This window comes from Uloborus diversus, chromosome 8, assembly GCF_026930045.1.
Source record: "Uloborus diversus isolate 005 chromosome 8, Udiv.v.3.1, whole genome shotgun sequence".
Classification (NCBI taxonomy): Eukaryota; Metazoa; Arthropoda; class Arachnida; order Araneae; family Uloboridae; genus Uloborus; species Uloborus diversus.
In genome coordinates, this window is record NC_072738.1 from 26,360,659 (window position 1) to 26,384,229 (window position 23,571).

The following is a 23,571-nucleotide window of genomic DNA, read 5'->3' on the forward strand; positions in this document are numbered from 1 at the left end:
ATTTATTAAAAAGATTCATGTAAAATAAGAGTAAATTGTGGCTATCAAAAACTTGTTTCATTTCAACAGAAAACCCTACAACTATCCCAAAAAAAAGCGTACAAAGATATAATTGAGAAAAATAAATATTTAGAAAATTAAAACGAGTTACCCCCGAAATATCTTTGGAAGATTGATTTGGATCTAATAATTTTTTATCTCAAGGGACTAATGATGTTTTTTACAATAATACAGGTGCAATTAGGCTTAACGAAAATCTTTTCTTTTTTTTTTTTTGCACAAATAAAAGTTCTTTCTTTCTCCTTTAAAATAAGAAGCATTTGATCTTCTTACTGATTTAAATTAATTTACTCAGAGCTTTTTGAAAAAGGATCAAAATGCCAAATTTTACTCATTCGCTGAGCAAAAAAATAGCTATATCTCAGGAATAAAAATTTTTCAAGAAAAAAATATAAGTTTGGGAGTACAGAATATTAGTACATATTACTCGTCAAATCTCATCAAAATCAAAAATGGTACTGCATGGCCCATTTGTTGATTTAATATAGAATGATTTTATTTATTTATTCAAAGCCCACATGGTTTGTTTAGTTACATTTTATTTATTTATTTTTAACTTTTTTTTTCAATCAAAACATTTTTACGTAATTATTTTTAAATGCTGACTTTGTACTGATTAATCTTCTTGTTACCAAGTTTTTTTCTTTTTTTCTTTTTTTAAAATAAGTTAGCTAGAACATACTTGTATTACAGTGAAAAAACCTTTTATCCGGGAGCCAAAAAACCGGGAAACCAGAAAACCGGCAAACTTTTGCCGATTTTCCAACCATATTTTAAAAATACGCATTTTTGGCAATTTTTGAAAAACTAAGCATTTTTTTCTGAAATACCTAAAAGAAAATGAGCGGTTTCTTAATAAATACCATATTACTCATCTTTAACTCGGGAAAACTTTTACAAAAATGAACTTCAAAGGGTTGTCTTTAACGCAGGGAAAAATTTCCGGAATATTTTTTTGAACTAAAAAGTACACACGTAAGTCTGAAATTTTTGTGTTTTATTCCAACTGAAAAGTAAAGAAATGAATATTGTCACATTATAATGCAATATTTTATTGAACAGCCTTTAATTAAAACCTTTTAGAGCGGAAGTAACGTCGTAAAAGCGCGTGAAACACCACGATTCTTGAATTTTCCGGATAGTTGATGGTGGAATCTAGAAATCGTTAAACGCAAGACTGTAAATAAGGCTGTAGGAACTTATAAATTAAATTTCAATTGGTATTAACTTAATGCATAAGCAATAGTTATCAATAATCACTTACGCCAAACCTTTACAAAAAAGTGAAAGAAAAAAAAACGCGTCCATGAAAACAAATTCTCTCATACACTATAGTAAAAGAATCGCACATTTACGTTCAAAAACTTGTTTCTTGCCCTTCCCTTCATTCTCTTTTATTTTAAAACATCGAAAATTGGTGTGTTTTTTTCCTTTTCGAAAAGGGTCTCAGGTCTTATTACATAACTTAAGGTTTTTGGTGTTTAAATTATTCTCTCACTAGTAGTTTTTAATACTTCGATATTGATAAGCATTCCTGAACTGTTTTCTTCCTATTTTAAAACGTATTACTATTTATTATAGTAATTTAAGTATCATAAACAATCGGGCAAAAGCTCTTTTTAGCGATCCAGAAAACCGGGAAATTCAGATATCCGGGATAGCTATGGTCCCGAGTTTCCCTTATAATTGGTTCTCTACTGTATAACATATCTTTGTAGTTTAGTGATGCTGACACTAGTATACTGCTCAGTGTCAGTTTCCTTTTCTTTTCCCCAGAGGTTTTAAGTTGAAAAATATTTTCATGTCTCACATTGTAACATTAGGATAAGTAGGATGATCGGAGTACACTGGGGAAAAAAAAAACGAAACTTTACTGCTTATTTCCGAGTAACTTTTCGGGATTTCAATGGTTTTTATCCACTTCCTGGAAAAATCAAGTATCTTAAGTTAAAAAGTTTCCTGAATTGCTACAAGTTGCACAAATGCGGACTTTTCACATTTGAAAAATATTTTTAGCTCCCAGTTTAAAGATTAACTGAGCGTATTTATAAGGTGTATCTGATTAAGCCCCCAAAGGCCGGGGGCGAATAAGCCCATGATGACCTGCGTAGCTTTGCAGGAAATTCTTGATACTTTCTTGGAATTTTGTCTTAACTGTGACCATGTTTCCAGTATTGATTTTGGAACTTTCTTGACAAATCATGAAGGTGCCAAGCTGTTATATTATACCTACCAAAGTTTACTCTAAAGTTTTACAGACCCGACTAGCTTTAAACGGAAATATTTCTGAATTTTTCAGAAGGCTTCCAGGATAATTTCAGAACTGTACTGAATTTTAGCGGAAAACATTCCTACTTTACCAAGATATGTTGCTGGCAGAAATTGGGCACAATAGCTGCCCATTATTTTTCAGGAAAGTTTCTGAATCGTTTTTAAAGTGTAGGAAATGTGGTAAGACAAATTTTCTTATAACGCCTTTTCAGATTTAAGAAGAAAATGTTAACTGTTGAACATTCGTTTCTGAAAATATACCAGATTATAAGTTAAACATAGTGAAGAACGGGCAATCGCCTATGTTTGTGACACCCCAAAATACTTTAGGGTAAATAATGTACACTGGTGTGCAAAAATTAAGGACGAAGTCGAAAAATTAGCATATCAGCTGAACGAAGAGGCAGAGCGGACAAAAAGACCAATCAGGAGATTAAGTAAGGTGATGTACGGTATAGCACATGAGCAGATATGCAGGCAGACGTAATGGGGGAGTGTCTGAGTAGTATAAAGCATGTTGTCGGTGTAAGATCAGTATTTCTGGCAAAGAGATTGCACGCCGTATAGCAGTTAAAATCACACCGAGTTGCTGCCTCAGCGAGAAACAGCGAATAATCAATCTGTTAGACGACATCTGGATGCTTTTACCCGAGGTCGAATCATTGGGAAGTTGGAGGAAGACCGCAGTGTGACAAGTGTGGCTGCAGAGTTCGGAATTGCTCACAGCATCGTTTCACGACTTTGGAGACAATTTCAAACTACAGGAACAGCTATCCGGGGGTTCAGTAGTGGTCGTCCACGAGGAACCACACCCGCAGATGACCGGTATATTGTCTTACAGGTCAGAAGAAACAGACGGCAGACAGCGGGAGAAATCGCTAGACACACGACACAGGCGACTAGACGACCGATATCGCGTTTTACCGTGGCCAGAAGACTGCACGGTGGTGGTCTGTTTGCACGACACCCTATACGGTGTGTACCTCTAACGCCTGCCCATCGGAGAAGGCGTTCTCTGTGGTGCCGGGAACATCGGAATTGGAGAGACAATGAATGGGGACGAGTACTCTTTACAGATGAGAGCAGATTCAGTCTGAGTAGCGATTCTCATCGCATACTCATCTGGAGAGAGCGGGGAAGCCGCAATCATCCCTTGAATAACATCGAAAGGGACAGGTATGGAGGTCGCGGTGTTCTCGTTTGGGGAGGCATTATGCCTGGTAGTCGTACAGACCTTCACATCTTCGACGCTGGTTCAGTCAACGGGACCCGTTATTGTAACGAGATTCTTCTTCCATATGTGCGTCTTTTTAGAGGCGCTATGGGTCCGCAGTTCCTTTTCATGGACGACAATGCACCATGTCATCGCACAGTAGCTGCCGAACAGCTCTTAGAGAGTGAGGATATTGAACGTATGGATTGGCCGGCACGATCTCCGGATCTCAATCCCATCGATCATGTATGGGATTTTCTAGGCAGATGCTTGGCAGCTCGTACCTTACCACCAGTAACGATTCGGGAGCTTTGATTGGCGTTGCAAGACGAATGAGCAGCAATGCCTCAACAACTCATTGACACCCTCATTTTCAGCATGGGCAGACGCGGTGAAACCTGCTTAGCAGTCGGGGGAGATCATATCCCCTACTAAAGACCAGATGTTTCTTGCTGGACACCCATCACAGAGGGATGTTTCGGCCTTCAGTCGCAATGCGCTCCATGCTACTTTTTCGATAAAGCTTCTTTTCATCCTTCTGATTTCTCTTTTAGTAAGTGTTGCTTACATTACACATGTCCTTACGTATTGGGGATCTTACGGTATTAAATTTGTTGATTTGGAAAGCTTTAGTACGAAGTTATATTGAAAAAACCGTCTCGTCCTTAATTTTTGCACACCAGTGTAAGTCGAAATCATGTTAAGTGTTTCTTCATGTTTAGTTATTGTATAAAAAACAACCATTAAAATCTTAAGAAAAGCGTGAGTTAAGTACCTAATTGCATCTATTGCTTCAATATTCTCAAAACCAACCCTAACAAAATATTGTACTCTTTTCTTTTTCATTTTTTGCAGCCGCTAAAAGTCCCATAGTTTTTAGTTGCCTCCCCCCCCCCCCCCAAGCAGCACAAATCGTCCCAAAATCGTAGAAGTAATGTAACATCAACGTGATCACATGTACCGAAATCCTCTTAAATTCGTAGCGATCTGGTTGATAAAACAGCAAAATGTCCGCCCAGCACAGCGATTTTACGTGAAATCGCTGTAGATATTATATGACTTTCAACTATCTTGGGAGCAATTATCAACGTTTTTTGGATGCTTACAAAGTATCAACGATATTTCTAATTTGGTTATATTGTACTCTGGAGGAGTTTTCAACGGATTTTAGAGGTTAAATGGATTTATCTACTAATATTAGATGAATTAACAACCTGTTTCAGAGGATTTATCAACGATTTTCTCATGTGTTTGTGTCACGAAATATCTACATAAATTGCATCTTGGAAAATTAATTACCAATAAAATATAGACTGTTTGCACACTTTTTGAAAGTCTTAAAAACTTTTTACCGTCAAACTTTTTAAAACAGTAATATACGTAAGATTTTTTAAAAAATCGTTTAAATAAAATTCAAATTTGGAATATAACTCAATAAAATAATTAAGAAAGACAAGGAAAATGAAATAATTTTTAAATTAATTTCAAATATAAATAAATATGTATATTTTATTTAAATAATTTAAGAAAAAATGGCTGATGTTAACTATTTTTAGCGTTAAAAAAAGTAATTTTAAAGATTTAAGACTTTCAAGAAACATGTCAGTAATCTATGAATTATTGATAACCTATTTTGTGTTCATATTTAAGTAGACAATAAACCATTTCTTTTGTATGCACAATTCACAAATTTTATTCCAGCAATAATCTGAACAAACAAACAAAATAATAATAATAATAATATGAGAATTTTTAATTCAAAGCTATCTCTACGTCGCTCTTGACGATCAAAACATTGTTTCTTGAATTTAGAAAACATAATTTAAAAAAACTTAAAAAGCAGGCAATTACTTACTTCACGTTAATACAAGAAATCGCTAATTCATTTACACACTCACACTCGCAACAATACACAAGCCGACAACTGACAACGTGGAAACATACTACAGTTAGTAAATAGCCATTTTTATAAACTGAAATTGTTGCGCATGAGCAGATTAAACAGTTTTCAGACATGTAAAAACTCGTCAAAATTATTACAAAAATTAGAGATACGTTATATACTATAAATGTAAACTTTCAAACATATTTTGGATTTATTTTGAAACCTGTGCCAATTTCGTACTTTTGTCAACCATACTTGGAAAAGCCCAACTACGTGAGGAAATCTACATTGCGTCGATATCCGTTCAGTGGCGGCGCTAGGCGTCGGCGATGTCGGCGACTGCCGACGGCCTCGCGTAGATAGGGCCTCGCAAAACTCTCAGAAGTTTTAAGAAATTTCCATGTTTTCAATTGAAGCTCTTATTAAATACAACAGACACAAAAGTAATCAAAATAGTGCGTGCAGGGGAGACTGCACAGAGCCAGCCTTAGCAAATGTGGGGCCCAATTCTGTCGGGGCCTGAATTAAAAATATTCAATAGCTACAACTTATTGATCAGCCAACTCTATTCCCCCCACCCCCATCCTATTTCTTTTCTTTTTTCTATTGTTTTCTACGTTCGTCTAAAAATAAGAAAATATTCAAAATGCTGCTCTTCCGAACCCCCTCCCTCCTCCATACACACACACACACACACACAAACCGAAAGCATTACGGGGCATCTGAAATTTCGTTTCCAGGTCCTTAATTTCGCGATATTTCCAGCTTAAAGCCCCCATATATTCAACAACATCGAAAATCGCTTAAAATTGCGTTTTGTGGCTTGAATTTCAAAAATTACCGAGTCTAATATTACAAAATATGGCCTTACAATCGCATTTTGAAGGCTTGAATTTCAGAAAATATTCGGGCAAGGGTCCCCATACTGCCTTTCTTTTATATCATAAGCAATTGGGTTTTTTAAACTACATTAACAAAAAGTTTAAGTGGAATGGCTCCTAAATATAAAATATTGCTAAAGTTTTTAAGACCGTAATTCTCAAAATTTTTCGAGGGAAGAGCTTCTTTCCTTGTCTAAAACTCTGTTTTTGAAACTTCAATTTCGAGAATTTGCAGGGGATTGATTTTGACCTTTTTTTTTTTTTTTTTTTTTTAAAGAATTGATCTGGGACAGTCTCTGACCCTAAAGTCAATAAATATGACCTATAATTGCGTTTTTAAGGCTTCAATTTCTAGAAATTTCCACCGAGACCTCTGTACCTCTTTTCCCCTAACATCAGCAAACAAAGCTTAAAACGGCATTTTTAAACTACAAATTTCAAAAATTTTCCGGGGGAGAACCCCCGGACCCCCCTTTCTATCAGATCATTTTTTTTCCCTTCAATGTGCCGTCCCCCCTCCCCCCCACCAAAAAAACTTCTTTTTGATTGCGCTAGTGGTCATAAAATGTTTTTGTCCTAGCAATTAAGTGGATTAGGTACTCAAGTGCCAATAGTTAATACAAAAATTAATTCCATGAATTCAATGAGAATATTTTATGTCTGAGAATATTTTATGATTAAAAAGGCCTCGCAAAACTGCATCGCCGACGTCTTTTTTTGCTCTCGCGCCGCCACTGTATCCGTTTGTGATATGTCATGAGTTTTGCACCAGTTCAACGATATAACAACGAATATTAGAAGATCTGTGTGCTGTCTGCCCCCCCCCCTGCTCCCACTTTTAAGTTCCAATTGCCGACTCTGCTCATGCTACTCCGCGATCATCTTGCTCATCTAAGGGTGACAATGATGTGAGATACGAAAATATTTTGTAACATAAACCACTCGGAAAACTGACCCTGAGTAAAATATATTGCTAAATTGATACGATCTGCTATGATGCAAGTATGTTACCTTTTTAAAGGAAACTTGGTATTTACCGGCACGAAAACAAAGAGATTAATCAGTGCAAATGATGATATGCAATCTTTCTGTTTAGAAATAAAAACTCAATAGTAACAAAAGGAAGATAGGGAGCAATAGATCAAAGTTAAAATCAGAAATAAAAAAATATATCAAATGATTGTAAACAGTAAAGGGCAAAAGAGTAGACATGCAACAAATACCAATACTAGAAATCAAAATATGGAGAGAAAACCAATAATTAATGCATAAAAATAACCACATCTTCACAAAGTATGAAAACAAGGCAAGAATATTGCTAAAAATAGTTAGAAAAGTAATGATTCATACCTGGTTTAATATCGTAAAAGAGAACATAGTAGTGGATAGAGTCCGTAGGGACCCTAGTAGCAGACAAGAGGGTTTCGCTTTTATCCGATTTACAGCGTCACCTATAGTTACTTTCCTTCTCCATTGTATTGACGCATTTCTTTGAATGCTGTAGTATCAGTCCTCCATATTTTTCACTGTTCTTTCACGTTCTAAAACGGTTAGTTAACTGCGACCATTGGAAAAATTACTTGCTCTTGTTGACATAAGTGAAATGCGTTCAGATTTTTGTAGAATTTATTTTATTGAAGCGAATAATAATTTCTGTGGTATATATTCGTTTTCTCTCAAAGCAGTGTTTCTATTTTTTTCAAAATGCTGGTTTCTAATGTTTTAAAAATTGAAAACGGTATTACAAGTCTCACCGTCATACCCCATCTGTGTCACCTATGTCGAAAAGCCTTTACTAAGAGTTCTGATCTTGCAGATCATCTTCTGAGCCATGGATTAAAACTAGAACAGGATCCTGAAATCGTAACCCCTGATGCATCTTCTCAACCTGATGATGAAAACGCTTCGAAGCCATTCGTATGCAACTTATGTCAGAGGCGATTTACTAGTAAAGCGTACCTTTTGAAACATCAATTACTACATGAAGGAGAAAAACCTTACTCATGCGATGTTTGCGACAGAGGCTTCAGTCACAAATCTAATCTCCAAAAGCACTATCTTATCCACAATCCTCAGAAAGCTAAGCGCTATGAATGCGAAATCTGCGGGAAGGATTTCACATCTAAAGCGTATCTCAAAAAACATAACCTGATTCACACAGGCCAAAAACCGCATACCTGTAACATATGCTTAAAGGCTTTTACTCTGAAAACTAATCTTCAAAAGCATTATTTAACTCATACTAATAACAAACCCATGTATATATGTGACCTCTGTGATAAAGGATTTACATCTAAGGGGTACCTTGAAAAGCACAGACTAATTCACATTGATGAACGACCTCATGTTTGTGGCGTTTGCTTTAAAGCCTTCACTCTGAAAACTAATCTGCACAAGCATTATGCTACGCATTCATCAGTGAGGCCATTTGGATGTGAGGAATGCGGGAAAAGGTTTAAACTGAAGGTTGGTCTGGATCAGCATTACTTAACTCATTCAGACAGGAAACCTTATGAATGTGACAGTTGTAATAAGGCTTTCAAGACCAAAGTTGCACTTGATAAGCATGATTTGAATATACACGGTGGCGAAGAGCTATGATATTGTGAGGAAATATTCTGATTTTCTTTGCGTATTTTGTCAGCTATTACTATGAAAGTAAAATTGTTCAACCTGAAAAATTATATTCTGAGTATTTAAATTTATTTGAAGTGGTTTTCGATATTTTAAAGTGTTTCCCCTAGGGCCTGTCTAGGACTAAATGGAAAGATTGGGCGCCGGGAACATAGTGCACTGAGCATATTTGGTGCCAGGAACATTGGGCACTGAGCATATTAGGTGCCAGGAACATTGAGCACTGAGCATATTGGGTGCCAGGAACATTGGGAACAATGTGCTTGGTGCCCAATATTCCTGGCATCCAATGTTTCCCAATCTTCCTAGACCGTGTTTAGGAGGTTCCTGCCCATTTCATGTTAACGTTTCATGTGCTCTTCTTGCCCCTTGAAGTTAAAAAACGAAACTACATCACAAAAGCAAACTTTTTTTTTCTTTTTTAAAATGGCGAAGATTCACTCAAGTTTTGCCTTGAATTCTAACTCCTTTATTTCACATCTCCAAAGCAGAATACTCTACGATGTTCTGCAACGTAAAATCATTCGACCAAAATTGTTTTGCAAGTATTTCAAGCATTGTACCCACAAGCAACCTACATCACATTTTCCACAAATCGGGAGCTTAAATTAAAATAGTTTCATACAGAAGGGTTTTTTTTTTCTGTTTTTAGTTTTTAAAACTTCGAAATATCAGAATCTTTTCTGATCTAGAATATGAAATTTCTGCAGAAACTGCTGAATTTCTGCAAATATCTTCCAACTCAAGGTAGAATTTTGCACAAATTCTGTAACTTTCTTTAAGTTCAAGGTAAATCTAAAGTTCCTGCAGATGACTGAACGAATTTAACATTTTTCGAGCTCTCCGCCGAATTATCATAATTTCCAAGAATTTTAGATTTTCTTCTAATTTAAAGAAGTTTGCAGAATTTGTGCAAAGTTCTATTTTGAGTTGGAAGACATATGCAGAAAATCTGCAGTTGCTGCAGGTTTTCTGTAGAAACTTCACAGAAATCTAGATTTTCTACAGAAAATTTGTCTGAGTTATTCTCTCAAATTTGAAAAAAATTATGCTGCAGCTCAGGCATCTGTTCTGTGACGTACATAGCAAATTTAGTTGTATTCTGCTTTGGGGTCTCACATAGTTACTCGAATCTGATTCAAATCTAAAGCTGAATGGTTTTAGCATATATCTTTTAAAACTAAACATGAAAATGTTTTTCATTATCTAAAATATATTTACTATCAAAAAATTAAAAAAGAAAAAAACTTCTTAATTGCAATCAAGAGCCTTTTTATCTGAAACTGCCCTGCCCCTTTTTTGATATGGGGGAAACACTATTTTACAATCATTCAAACTTAATAAATTCTTTGCTATAAATTTATTTATGCATTAGTAACTGAAATTGCTATCTATTTTCTCAATAATTATTTACTTTGTATTTTAAACACTTTCTTAATTTTTCTGCGTAGTAATGTACAGTGGGGTTTTCAAAGAGAATGTGTACTTAACTGCACAACTGGGAAAGTTAATGCAAAACAATGAGAGTATAGAAATTGTTTGATCGTAAGTTTTTTTTTTTCCTAGTAAAATAAAGCTGATAAGGAAAATCTTTAAGAAGAAAAGAAAAATTAGTTGAGAAATCCAAATTTAACTATTGAAAAATTCTTGACTCTTTGTTGATATGTTGTGTATTGTTTTGTTATTTCTTGTGCATTGTTTTTCCCCCCCCGTTTTTCTATATTTTTGTTAATTATAAAGTAATAAATTAAAATTCTCCAATGTAATACTTGAAGTCAAACACTTCTTATCAAAGCACATTTTTAATGTCTTATTTTAGAAATTAACCTTTTTATATCTATTGAAATTTATTATTTACCCTTTAATTAATTTTGTTCAAATTTTCTCTTCTTCACAGTAAAATTGTTTGTTCATTTATAAATTATTTCTTATTTTTATTTAATATAAAGAATATTGTCGTACTCGTAATTTATTAGGTATATCTGATAACATCGTTGTGGAAACTTATTTATATTTAAAATATTTTTACTTTATGCACTTGATACAACCAATTAGATTTCTTGATTATATCAAATTTAAGCTGTTTTGTTGTAATACATATTGTTTTCATAAAATTATGCATAGCACTCATAACTTGAAGTTAAATGGTTTCTAATGTTTACCTTATTCATTATTTAACATACAGTGAAATCCCGTTACAACAAACTTCAAGGGACCGAAAATTCTGTTCGTTGTAACAAGAATTTTGTTGTTATGGAATTCAAATAAAGTCTTTGTTGTTATGGAATTCAAATAAAGTCATGCCAGTTGAATTGGGACTGAAAATGTATTTTGTTGAAACGGAAATTTTGTTGTATTGGTATTCGTTGTAACGAAATTTCACTGTATAAGATTCCTCTGGCTCGAAAGCAAGCAAATACTGTAGCAAATAACTTTGTTATCACACCTGGCATAAAAGCGGCGATAGGATCTGGGTGGGTCACGTGGAACAGAGTGGACTCCTGGATGGAACGGATAACAAGTTTGTTTTTGTCATTGTCGGCAGTCATCTCACTAGTTCATTCACAAGTAGGGACTTAAATCACATGTAGGGAAATGTTAAAAAATAAAAAACACTCAAACACTAAAATGGCATTTCTGACTGTGCTAATGATACGTAGCAACAACGTTCTCGCTTTTGGACTCTCGGCAAAATGGTCGTCTTTTCTTATGGGGTCGGGGTCAAACTGTCTTGTAGCCCCACTTGCCCGAGTCATCTCGGGCATCTAAAACTAGTACTCTGCAAACATAGGGGGCTTCAGGGTACAGTGCAATGCAATGTTTGCCTTTATTTTTCTTACAGTGGTGAAATTTGTTTTTGTGCACAATGGATTTGGGGGTTGTCCAGTGGTGTAGCTAGGAAGGAGCGGTCTGCCCCAGGTGGCAATTTAACACCTTTGATTTGAAAAAAATCCAAATAAGAGAATCATACTTAAAATCTATTGAATTAGGGGGGGGGGGACTTTCAAAATGTAAGGTTTTGGTATGATTACGAGAAGAAAAACACTACTACAGTAGGTGCCGCTTAATGTGATCACTTTGGGACAAACACAGTTTGATAACAATAACCGAAAAGAATTCAGGACACACAAAATCTTTTTTTTTTTTTCAATCAAGAAGCATTTATTTTTACTACTGCAAATGAAAATTACAATAACTCAACAAAATGCAGATATAAATTACTAAATAAGCAGAATCTAATAGCTCTTTTTATTCCATCGACTTAACCGTCAGTCTGATGCTACAGACTCTTTTTTTTCCCTTTTAAGAGTAAAATCTGATTTTTGCCGCATTAACCAACTCTTTAACCACGCATCCTTTTCCCTGAGATTCGGAAATCATAATTTCAAAGCAGATTCAACTTCACCATTTTCTCCATTATGGTTTCTCTTGTTGTTTAAATTTTCTTTTTGTTTTCAATCTCATCACCAATTTTTTAACTTACTAAGTAATGGCTGAGAAATGTTTACTTATTCTACAGCATCTTTGGTTCATCACGGTCAAATTGTCAATGCAATTTAAAATTTCAATTTTTTCTTGACAGTTATTGCGCTTTTTCTCTATGGCTCAAATGTTTGATCGTTTAAAAGTGAAGTTTTTAGTGTAACTGAGCAGGAAAAAAGAAAATCTGCTTTACCGATAAGAAGGAAACTTGTTTTTCTGGAAGCTACTGTCAGGTTTTGCCTTTGTATTTCTTTTGATCGAGGAATAAAAAGGGGAAAAAATCAAAAATTTATGAAAAAGTGATAACAATAAACGAAGGCACTGATTACAATATCCAATTTTTTAAACTCGGGTTAATATACAAATGTTCTGGGACTTTTTGATTCTGAATAACATTAAACGAATGATAGCATTAACCATGATCACATTAAACAGCACCTACTGTATACAAAATTCGTGTTGTGTTCTGATGAATATATGAGAGAATAATTCCTTATTTCTCTGCCTTTACTTTAAGTTACAGACTGAAGGGGAGTCAGTGAGAACTCAAGGGATGAAAGTATTTTCAATGAGGAAGTTACCATAGATAAACGAAATGGGTTGTCCACCAGTGCCAGACTAGAGAGGGTAGCAAAATGGTCCCCTCCCTGACCCTCCCTGTTTTTGTAGGAAGTATACGGATTAAAATGTGTGTGTGTGTGTGTTTTTTTTGCTCCCTTACCTTATATAAAGTTTTTAGTTATAAGTTAAATAATTTTTTGTGGAGTTAATTATGGCTCAGAGAAAAGATGGCAAATAGAGGAACAATCCCAGGTGGCCGAAACTGTAGGTACACTATTAGAGTTGTCCAGGATTTTTTATAAGGTTTCTTTTTGTGAAAAATCAAATAATTTAGAATTGAAAAATTTGAACATATAGTAATAGAATGCAAAACACAACATTAGAACTTACAGTACAGGAGAGTAAGAGAGAGCTGCCAAAATTGTTATTTATCCAGATTTTGGAGTTCTTCAAATTCTGGGACTCCTTCCTTTTTATCTTTTAAAATTCTTACATAAACTAAAGGACTCAAATTTTAAGGTGAAAAAAATAAAAGACGTATTTATGGAATACCATAAAAGAAATTAGATCTTAAAAATAATATTTCAGTTTTGCTGTCCATAAATACTGCGAATTTTCCATCGGTTGATCATGTGAAAATACTTGAGCTTGATAGGAAATATAAGTGACATAACTATAAAAAAAAAACAAGTTTCAAAGTTTTAAGTACTGTCGGTCGCGCTTATTCGAATATCTTCGGTTCCAAGAAATTTTATTCGATTAAGTGGAGAAATTTTCTTTGCCTTTCTAAATTGACAATATTTGTCTTAAAACGTAATAATAATGAATCAATAGATATATAAAGGAAATAATTTAAGTTATATTAGCAAAAGGTTTTTGAAGTAAGTTAAGGAACAAAATAATTTAGCAATTAGTATGTATATTACAAGTACAAAGGAAAATTATAAAAAGTAACTTACAACTTGAGTAACGAAATCTGTTTTCGTACCTTTTTTTAGTACATTCTTTTTTGAAAAAGTTCATAATAGTTTATTCGCTTAAAATGTGTATATATTTCTTTGTGTTATTTAATTTAGCTATCAAATGCTTATATATATATATATATATATACATATATATATATATATATATATATATATATATATATATAATGGGAAAGAAAAAAGAAATTTGGTGGAACATAGGAAATGGTTTGATTGAATATGAATGTTATTTTTCTTGCCCGTTGTCGGAGAAAAATATTACTTTATATTTTTATGTCAGTAATTTTTTGTACTTAATTTATTCAAAAAAATTCGCTGCAAAAATATTCGCAAAAGCTCACCAGTATTATTCGATTATCCAGGGAAACTTCGATTAAGCGTTAATCTTTAACATTCCGTCTATGGGAAAATATTCGGTTCCAGGAGCTTTTATTCGTATAAACAAGGTATTTGTTTATCCGTTTCCTAACAGTATATAATAATTTTTAAAAACAACAATTGATAATAGTAACCCACTATCACATTCACAAAAATTGTGATTTAAATTATAAAGCATGCAATCAACGATGATAACTTGTTTGCAAGTGACATCATATACTCTGTATTATTTGGTAATGAAGATTGAATAGGAAGGGTAGTTACAACAAAAAAAAAAAACAAAAAAAAACAATTATCTGGAATGTTCTGAGCCTATAACTATCCCCCATGTCTGAATTTTCCTATTTTCTGGATTGCTAAAAAAAAAATGCAGTTTTCTGATAGTTTATTAAACTCAAATTACAATAACAAGTAGTATAGCAAATCAAAATACTAAAAAAATACTTGCACATAAATTCAGCAGTGTTGAAAGGAAAAAGAAAACAGTTGAAAACATGAAAGGTTCACAAACCAAAAAATTTTTAACCGCATTATTATTATTATTTAGTAGCAACCATTTTAAAAAGAAAAAAATACTGAAAGGCACTATTTTTACTAGTAGAAATATGCAGTTTTTATACTTGTGTACAAAAAGATTTTGTTTTTGCGAATGCAACTTTTTTAAAGGGTTCATTTTTATTCTTGCAATTACAATTTTGGTTAAGTGCTGCTTTTACCAACTAATATCAATAAAGTTTTGCTTTTTAAAGCCTTTTTATTTTAATGAACTTTGGATTCCATGCTATTAACAATGCAGAAAATTCACAAATCCAATATTTGGCGTTTTTTGTATTTGATGTAAGTTTTTGATTTCACATTGTACACAGTACAAAATTGCATCATAATTGTGTCAGTATTAATTTCTTTATTCATTATTTGAAGTGCTTGGAATTAAACTGGGAAAATCTCAGGTTTTTCAGCCTTTTTGTTAAGTTTTGGTCAGAAAATTTTATCTATCCTGTAAGTTGACCCTTGAGCTTTGAACCTCCTCTTTATACTTAACTATCTGCATTGCCCGGCTTTGCCCGGTCCACTTTGAAAATAAAAATTGTGTCAAATGACGTATATTCAACAGTCAGGCTTAAATAAATAAATAAACAAACATCATGTAAAACTTCCCTTCCAAACAATGACAGATGTTAAAATACGTCTGAAAAATTGAATGGAGAAAGATGGATTTAAAAAACGTAACCATGGAAACACAAATTAAAATAAGTTTAGGGAATTGAAATGCGAAAGAAAATGGATAACAGTTTGAATGGAAATGAGATTTTTTGAACTTGATTTAAAAAGGCTTGTAACTTTTTCTCCTTTTCAGATAGAAGCTTAGTTTTTCGACCATAGGTGGAGATGGATCTGGAGTAAAAAATGTCGCTTTTTCCAATTGTGTCAAAAAGAAAACTGGGACAGTTCCTTCATTTTTTATTGATTTAATGAAGAAATAGTGCCTAAATTTCAGCTAAGCATAAAACAATTCGAGCTAAAAATGCAAATAACTCCCGCCGTAATTAAGTTAGAGCATTGAAACAAATTGCGTAGAACGTGAAAAATTCCACCCTTTCCAACGATATGTAATATTAATATGTGCTGGTAATTTTTCACCCCCATATTTGGGAATTTATGTGAAAGTTGGGCTTAAATTGGAATAAAAAAAGAACTACTCGCCGATTTTTTTTTCCGAATCGGTCTGCAAACCTTTCCGGTCCTGAAAGAAAGATACTGGGAACATTTCAGCTAGATCGAGCGGGTACTTCTCGAGTTTTGTGCGTTTCCTTAAAAAATCGAGGTGAGGAAAAAAAAATACTATAAAAAATACGTTCAGCTTAAAAATGAATATAAGTTTTATACATATCTTATTAGTATTAATAAACATTTTCATTTTGTAAAAATATTTATTAACAATTTCATTTGTCATTTTAAATAGAAAAATATTTTTTAATTACGAATAATTTTTTAAAAATTAAACTAAAACTAAGTAAGCAAACAATTAAGCAATAAGTACTGTCTCTAAACCAGTGCTAAAGAATTTACCATAGCTATTCAATAAATAAAAATTAAACTTCCTCTCTAAAAGGAACATAAAATAATTTATTTTAAAAAAATATGAACGAACCGCAGTAACAATGATTACTTCTGAATTGATTGCTTTTTGGCATATAATTAAATCCATTAATAATGACATACCATGAATAACAAGCACATATTATATTCAATATACTTTTTTTTTTTTGAAAGAAGGTTACTTTCGAAATTTATTTATTTTTTTCCCTACAGTGGTTTGCTTTAGGATTGGAACTGAATGGGGAAATTTACTATTGCTTAGTTGCAAAATAAACCTCGAATTATACGGCATGCTGGAAAATACGAATTTCCCGGCTTGCTGGTCAAACCTCGCTTTTTTCCGGTGCGGGGTAATACGGTATGTAGAGATTTTCAATTATGTGCAAGTGTTACGATACCTATTACAGTAGAGACGTACCGAGTACTCGGTAACTACTTCGGTACTCGGCCAATACCGAGTAGTTGTAAAAAATTAAATATTGTTCAAGAAAAATTTCACAATTTATAAAAAATGGCAAGCATTGCAATCATTTACAATACAAATTTACAAGTCAAACTTAAAATGGGGCAAAAAAAAGTAAGCATAGACAATATAAAAAATTTTTATTATTAAATGGATTTTTGCTACAAACAAAAATTATTTATAAAACATATAAAAATACCGTTGCTTAATAAATAAAACAACGTTAAAAGCACACATGTGCAGAAACACTGATGCAGACACGCGTTTTGGCATTACAAGGAATGCCTTTTGCAATGCTTAAAGCGCGAGCTCATGGATTTAATGACATCCGAAGTCAGATTTTTTTGTCGGATGTCTTTACATTAATTATCACATACTTTATGCACTGAAAAAGACATTCCTTCTAACGCAGAAACACGTGTCCGCAGTGTTCCTGCACATTTGTCCTTTTAACGCTAATTTATTTGCTTTTAAAAAATTATTATTATTTGGTGAACTAGAACTATAATAGATTGATATAATCAGGGACTGATTTACGGCAGGGCATTCGGGGCCCGAGCCCAGGGCACCAAATTTCTGTCATCAAATTTTTTTTAGGGACCAGCGTCCGGGGACTCTAACTAAAGGGAACAAAAAAAATTTGTCATTTGACAATTTTTTTTAATTAAATGAAAGCATATTAGCCAATTGTTGTGGAGAACGATCATTTTCGCTATTGAAGAGAATTAAGTGTCCTTTGCGTACTCTCATTTTTGATGGTAAATTATCTTAATTAGCTGTATTATTAATAGAAGGAATTTTGACCTAAAACTTGATTATGAGGACATTATAGATGAATTTATTACGAGAAAACAAAGGAGAAAATATATAATCATTGATGCGCAGAAAGCACATTATGATTTACCTTTACCATTTGTATCATAGTTTTTCCATCTGCAACTGTAAAAAAAAACTTTAACATGAAAACCATAAATTTATTTTAGATTTATATTAAATGATTTTTTTGAAAAACAAACATCTTAATTATTAACTTTTTTCGTATGAAATCGGTATTTTAAAGTTATTTTTTCTATCAAAATAATATCCAACACTTACCAACATATTTTTTGTGTGTGGGGGGGGGCACCATATTTGTCAGTGCCGGGGCATCACCCAGGTGCGTAAATCGGTCCCTGGATATAATTTGTTTAATTCCAACTTGATAAATCATTCTTTTCCCAGCTAGCACAGGAACATTGGCCCAACGTTATCATATTACATTGGACCAGCCTCGGCAACTTACGTCGGAACGTACCTTAAAACGGTACGTCGGAAAATGGTTATCCAACGGTTGGTTATTGTTAGTTTCCAACGTTATTCTAATGTAAAATACAACAGTAAAGTAACCATTTCCAAATGTAATTTCGATGTAAAATACAACGCTTAAGGAACGTTTTCTAATGTTGATCCAATGTAAAGTACAACAGTAAACTAACCATTTCCAAACGTAATTTCGATGCAAAAAAACAATGCTTAACCCACATTTTTTAACGTCAACGTTATTGTAGCATTTCACCGATAAAATAAGTATTACAAGGTGCTCTTAATAGAGCGAGTGTAAAGAATAATTTTTCAGTCTCATTAACACAAAATGATAAAATGGCTGAATTTGTCATACAATTTATCATTTCCCCATTATTTACAAACGTTTCAATAAAATATGAACAAAAATTAAGATATGATAATTCATACCTTTTATTTTTCTGAGTAATTACTCGAAAATTTAATCTGCAGAAGCATACATTAGTTTCTTTATTTCTTTTTCAGGAAATATTAATTACCAGCAAGGTTATTCTTAAGACAGAATAAAATTTTTGACTTTAAAATTCTGCCATTAAAAATAACCTAGCTTGTTTGAAGGTTCACTTTTGCTTTGACCTGGAATAAGAATAAAAATTAAGAAAAAAAAATTAATAATTTGAATTTTGACCTCTTGAATTCAAAGTTCGTTTTTCCCAATCACGAGTGTGTGTGTATGTAGACGTGTGTGTTTATGTGTAATGCGTGATTAAATTTTTGCTGGAATTTTGTTTTAAAAACTATCATATGGAAATTTGAAGTCTATACAACTATTCTATTGAGTTCAAAATTCATGTTCTTAAAGCATAATTAGTACTCGGCTTACTCGGCCAAAGTGCTACTCGGTACGTCTCTATATAACAGAAACATGCATTTTTGTTATTTTAGAAATGCGCACTTACTGTCAGTGCGCATTTTTCTAAAATATTAGTAATACTTCCAATTTTTCGGGGAATAGAGTGGTACCGAGTACCGGTAACCTTACATAACCGAATTTGCAGATAATCCATGAAATAGATAAAAGCATTGCTAGTGTGTGCAATGGGGTTTTTTTTCCGAAATTTTAATAGTACTTCTTTCTGAAAGAGCATGCTTACAAACATAGGATTTAACCATTTTTCAAATAATTTGACAAAGTTTAATATTTTTTATCAATTATTTTTATCAGTGCGCAGATTGAAATTCATTTTTTCGGCTTCTGCACATGACATCACAAACGATGAAATGCCATTCACTGATGCCATTAGCGCACAGCGCAAGTGATCGTTGCCTGAGAACCTAGTTGACAGCGAAGCATAAACATTTAGAGCAGCAGTAGATTTGCCCGCCAAAACACATCACTTGTGACCATAAAGACCACGACTGATTTCCAAAATCGGACACCTAAAAAACTAATGATAATATTAGCATGAAATATCTGACGTTTTTCACAACAAATGAACAGGCTTTTACCGGATGTCTTTACATCCAAAAACTCACAACTTTAATTTGAAAAATGGGTTCCGAAAAACCCTGAAACACGTGTATTAATCAATTGTTTATTTGCGCGAAAAAACGTTAAACTATTTCTTGTTTTTTCTTGGAGTGCGTTTTCCCCAAACAGCACAAATCGTCCCAAAATCGTAGAAGTAATGTAACATCAACGTGATCACATGTACCGAAATCCTCTTAAATTCGTAGAGAACTGGTTGATAAAATAGCAAAATGTCCGCCCAGCACAGCGATTTTACGTGAAATCGCTGTAGATATGATATGACTTTCAACATTTTTGGGAGCAATTATCAACGTTTTTTGGATGCTTACAAAATATCAACGATATTTCTATTTTGGTTATATTGTTCTCTGGAGGAGTTTTCAACGGATTTTAGAGGTTAAATAGATTTATCTACTAATATTAGATGAACTATCAACCTGTTTCAGATGATTTATCAACGATTTTCTCATGTGTTTGTGTCACGAAATATCTACATAAATTGCATCTTGGTAAGTTACCAATAATTTATAGCCTGTTTGCACACTTTTTGAAAATCTTAAAATCTTTTTTACCCTCAAAATTTTTAAAATATACTTAAGATTTTTTAAAAAATCATTTGAATGAAATTTAAATTTGGAATATAACTCAATAAAATAATTAAGAAAGACAAGAAAATGAAATAATTTTTAAATTAATTTCAAATATAAATAAATATGTATATTTTATTTAAATAATTTAAGAAAATAACTATTTCTAGCGTTTTAAAAAAGTAATTTTAAAGATTTAAGACTTCCAAGAAACATGCAAGTAATTTATGAATCATTGATAACCTATTTTGTGTTCATATTTAAGTAGACAATAAACCATTTCTTTTGTATGCACAATTCACAAATTTTATTCCAGCAACAATCTGAACAAACAAACAAAATAATAATAGTAATAACATGAGAACTTTTAATTCAGAGCTATCTCTACGTCGTTTCTACGATCAGAACATTGTTTCTTGAATTTAGAAAATATAATTTTAAAAAACTTAAAAAGCAGGCAATTACTTACTTCACGTTAATACAAGAAATCGCTAATTCTTTTACACACTCACGCTCGCAACAATACACAACCCGACAACTGACAACGTGGAAACATACTACAGTCAGTAAATAGCCATTTTTCTAAACTGAAATTGTTGCGCATGAGCAGATTAAACAGTTTTCAGACATGTAAAAACTCGTCAAAATGATTACAAAAATTAGAGATACGCTATATACTATAAATGTAAACTTTCAAACATATTTTGGATTTATTTTGAAACCTGTGCCAATTTCGTACTTTTGTCAACCATATTTGGAAAAGCCCAACTACGTGAGGAAATCGACATCGCGTCGATATCCGTTTGTGATATGTCATGAGTTTTGCACCAGTTCAACGACATAACAACGAATATTGGAAGGTCTGTGCTGTCTGGGTCGACGAGCACGACCGAGAGTGACCGGTTAGTTACTGACCGGTCGAATGAAACCGCCTATTGAAGTTTTAAAAAATGAACTCACTCTCTGTTTTATTACAATAATATAAATGAAATAGAGATTAAAAAGAGAACAGAAAAAAAATATCTAGATTCATTTGAACTAGAGTTCCTGATAGCATTCCAGTTTATTGTACAGTTCTTGGTACCATTTTGAAGTTTGAGACTACAACTTCGCATTTTGTTTTAACCGTACCTGTATTTATAATGCTGCTGATGATGAATTTCTTGTTGCGTATACTACGAAAATCCTCTATGTAAAAAAAAGCGTTTGATTTCACGTCATCTAACGTGTAATAAATCGAAATTGAACAAACAGTAAGTTTTTAGAAGGTTTTTCATGTTACATAAATCGAATGTTACTGAAGTGTTTTAAATTCGTTAAATATGTATGTTGTTGATGCTGCAAAAATTGAAAACGGAGCGACAAGGCTAACCGTTGTACCTTACGTGTGTTCTATTTGCAAAAAAGCATTTTTGCAAGAAAACACATTGTTAGAGCACGTTCAAGAACACGAAGGAAAAGAAGAGTTCCATGTTCAAGAATGCGAAGGGGAAGAAGAGTTCCATAATCTGCAAAATGAAGAGAGAGAAGTTTTTGTTCAAGAATCAGATGACGGAACAGATGTGCATGGTGAAGAAGATAAAGAGTTTCAGGAAACTGCGCCTGAAAACTCTTCGCTAAAAAGCGATGTCAAACCTCATGCGTGTGATGAATGTGACCGAAGATTTTCTTCCAAAGCTTATCTGCAAAAACACATTTTACTCCACAATGGAGAAAAGCCTCATGCGTGCACAATTTGTCTGAAGCAGTTTGCTTTGAGAGATAACCTACAAAAGCATTACCGAGTGCACGATCCTTTGAAGCAACGGTTCTATTGCACAAACTGTGGGAAAGGTTTCACATCGAAGCAGTACTTGCAGAAACATGAACTCATTCATCAAGGGGTGAAACCTCATGTTTGTGAAATATGTCAGAAAGCTTTCACTCTGAAAACGAACCTCAATAAGCATTACTCAACACATTCGCTGGACAAATCGAGTTTCATGTGTGACATCTGCAATAAAGGATTTTCGTCGAAAGCATATCTCGAGAAGCATCACTTGATACATGTCGGGGAGAGGCCTCACGTGTGTGGAGTATGCTTCAAAGCATTCACTTTGAAAACTAATTTGCACAAACATTATGTCACTCATACTGGTTTTAGGAAGTTTGGCTGCAACATTTGCAACAAACGTTTTAAAACGAAGGGTTCTCTTGAGACCCACTTTTTAATTCACGATAAACAACGTCCTTATACTTGTGAATACTGTCAAAAAACGTTTAAGTTGAAAAGTCTTCATGAAAAGCATGAACAAACTCATTTAGTGTCCTATTGGTCTAACAAAGGCGATTCTTCTGCGAAACAACGTATGAGTTACCCATCCATACAAAGGTTAAGTGCTGAAGGATGGCCAAATAATATGGATATTAAACAGGAACTGTAACTTTATTCCCTTTAAGCCACCAATATATCTTTATGTCAAATTACAAAAGTGTTGAACTTGTTTTATAAATTGAATCTTTTCTTTTAAGAAGAGCACAAGTCACATTTGTTTTGAAAAATCAATCATTTAGATTGATTAAAATATTTTCTGTTTGGACATCTGAAGTGTTAGAAATAAAGTCGAATTATCGTAGTGTGGAACACTTCGCAAGTTTTCTGAATTTTTCCCCCAAGCTAAAAATGGCAAGAGTTATTTCAGCAGTGAGGTATTTTGCCAACTTGGGTTTCATGTTATGTTAATTCCTCGGTATCAAAATGAAATCTAAGTGTAATTTTTAATTACTCAAATTAATTTGCGTAAAAAGTTCCATTGAATAGATAAAGTATGCATCCAGAGTAACACAAGATCATTATAATAATTTGGACATGTTGCTCAGATTTCATAGAATGGAAGAAAAATACAAGATATGGAGGTTTTGATAAATATCAACTAGAGATGTACGGAGTACTTGGTACTCTGCCAATTTACCAAGTAGGGAGAGGTGGGGCACGTTGGTCCGCTCTTTTACTTATAATTTTTTTATCTCATCAAAAAATTTAATGATCAGTTCAATTTTCTACAATAAATTTCACTAAATACTTCTCAACCCGACAGATTTTTTTGGAAGTGTTGAATTGATAAACTTTTTTTTACATTAATTTTTTAACAGAACCTTGTAATGTGGACCAGCGTGCCCCACGGTGTGGGGGTACGTTGGTCCGCCTGGTGGGGCACTTTGGACCGCATAACTCAAAAAGGTGTTCCCTGTAACGCCGAAACACATGTCTGCAGTAATCT

The 23,571-nt window shown here is 33.3% G+C and overlaps 2 protein-coding genes across 2 annotated transcripts; both read left to right on the top strand.

Moving 5' to 3' along the window:
* Positions 1-7,882: 7,882 nt before the first annotated feature.
* LOC129227720 (gastrula zinc finger protein XlCGF7.1-like) lies at positions 7,883-9,053 on the top strand. The gene has a single exon (XM_054862323.1). The coding sequence runs from the start codon at positions 8,015-8,017 to the stop codon at positions 8,909-8,911; it is 897 nt and encodes a 298-aa protein (XP_054718298.1). The 5' UTR covers positions 7,883-8,014; the 3' UTR covers positions 8,912-9,053.
* A 12,414-nt stretch (positions 9,054-21,467) lies between these two features.
* On the top strand, positions 21,468-22,927 carry LOC129227935 (gastrula zinc finger protein xLCGF3.1-like). Its single transcript, XM_054862557.1, has one exon. It carries the CDS (start codon positions 21,634-21,636, stop codon positions 22,732-22,734), a length of 1,101 nt encoding a protein of 366 aa, XP_054718532.1. The 5' UTR covers positions 21,468-21,633; the 3' UTR covers positions 22,735-22,927.
* The last annotated feature ends 644 nt before the right edge of the window (positions 22,928-23,571 follow it).

Excerpts from the sequence above, each read along its gene's own strand:
- LOC129227935 (XM_054862557.1), top strand. The coding sequence starts at position 21,634 with ATGTATGTTGTTGATGCTGCAAAAATTGAAAACGGAGCGACAAGGCTA.
- LOC129227720 (XM_054862323.1), top strand. The coding sequence starts at position 8,015 with ATGCTGGTTTCTAATGTTTTAAAAATTGAAAACGGTATTACAAGTCTC.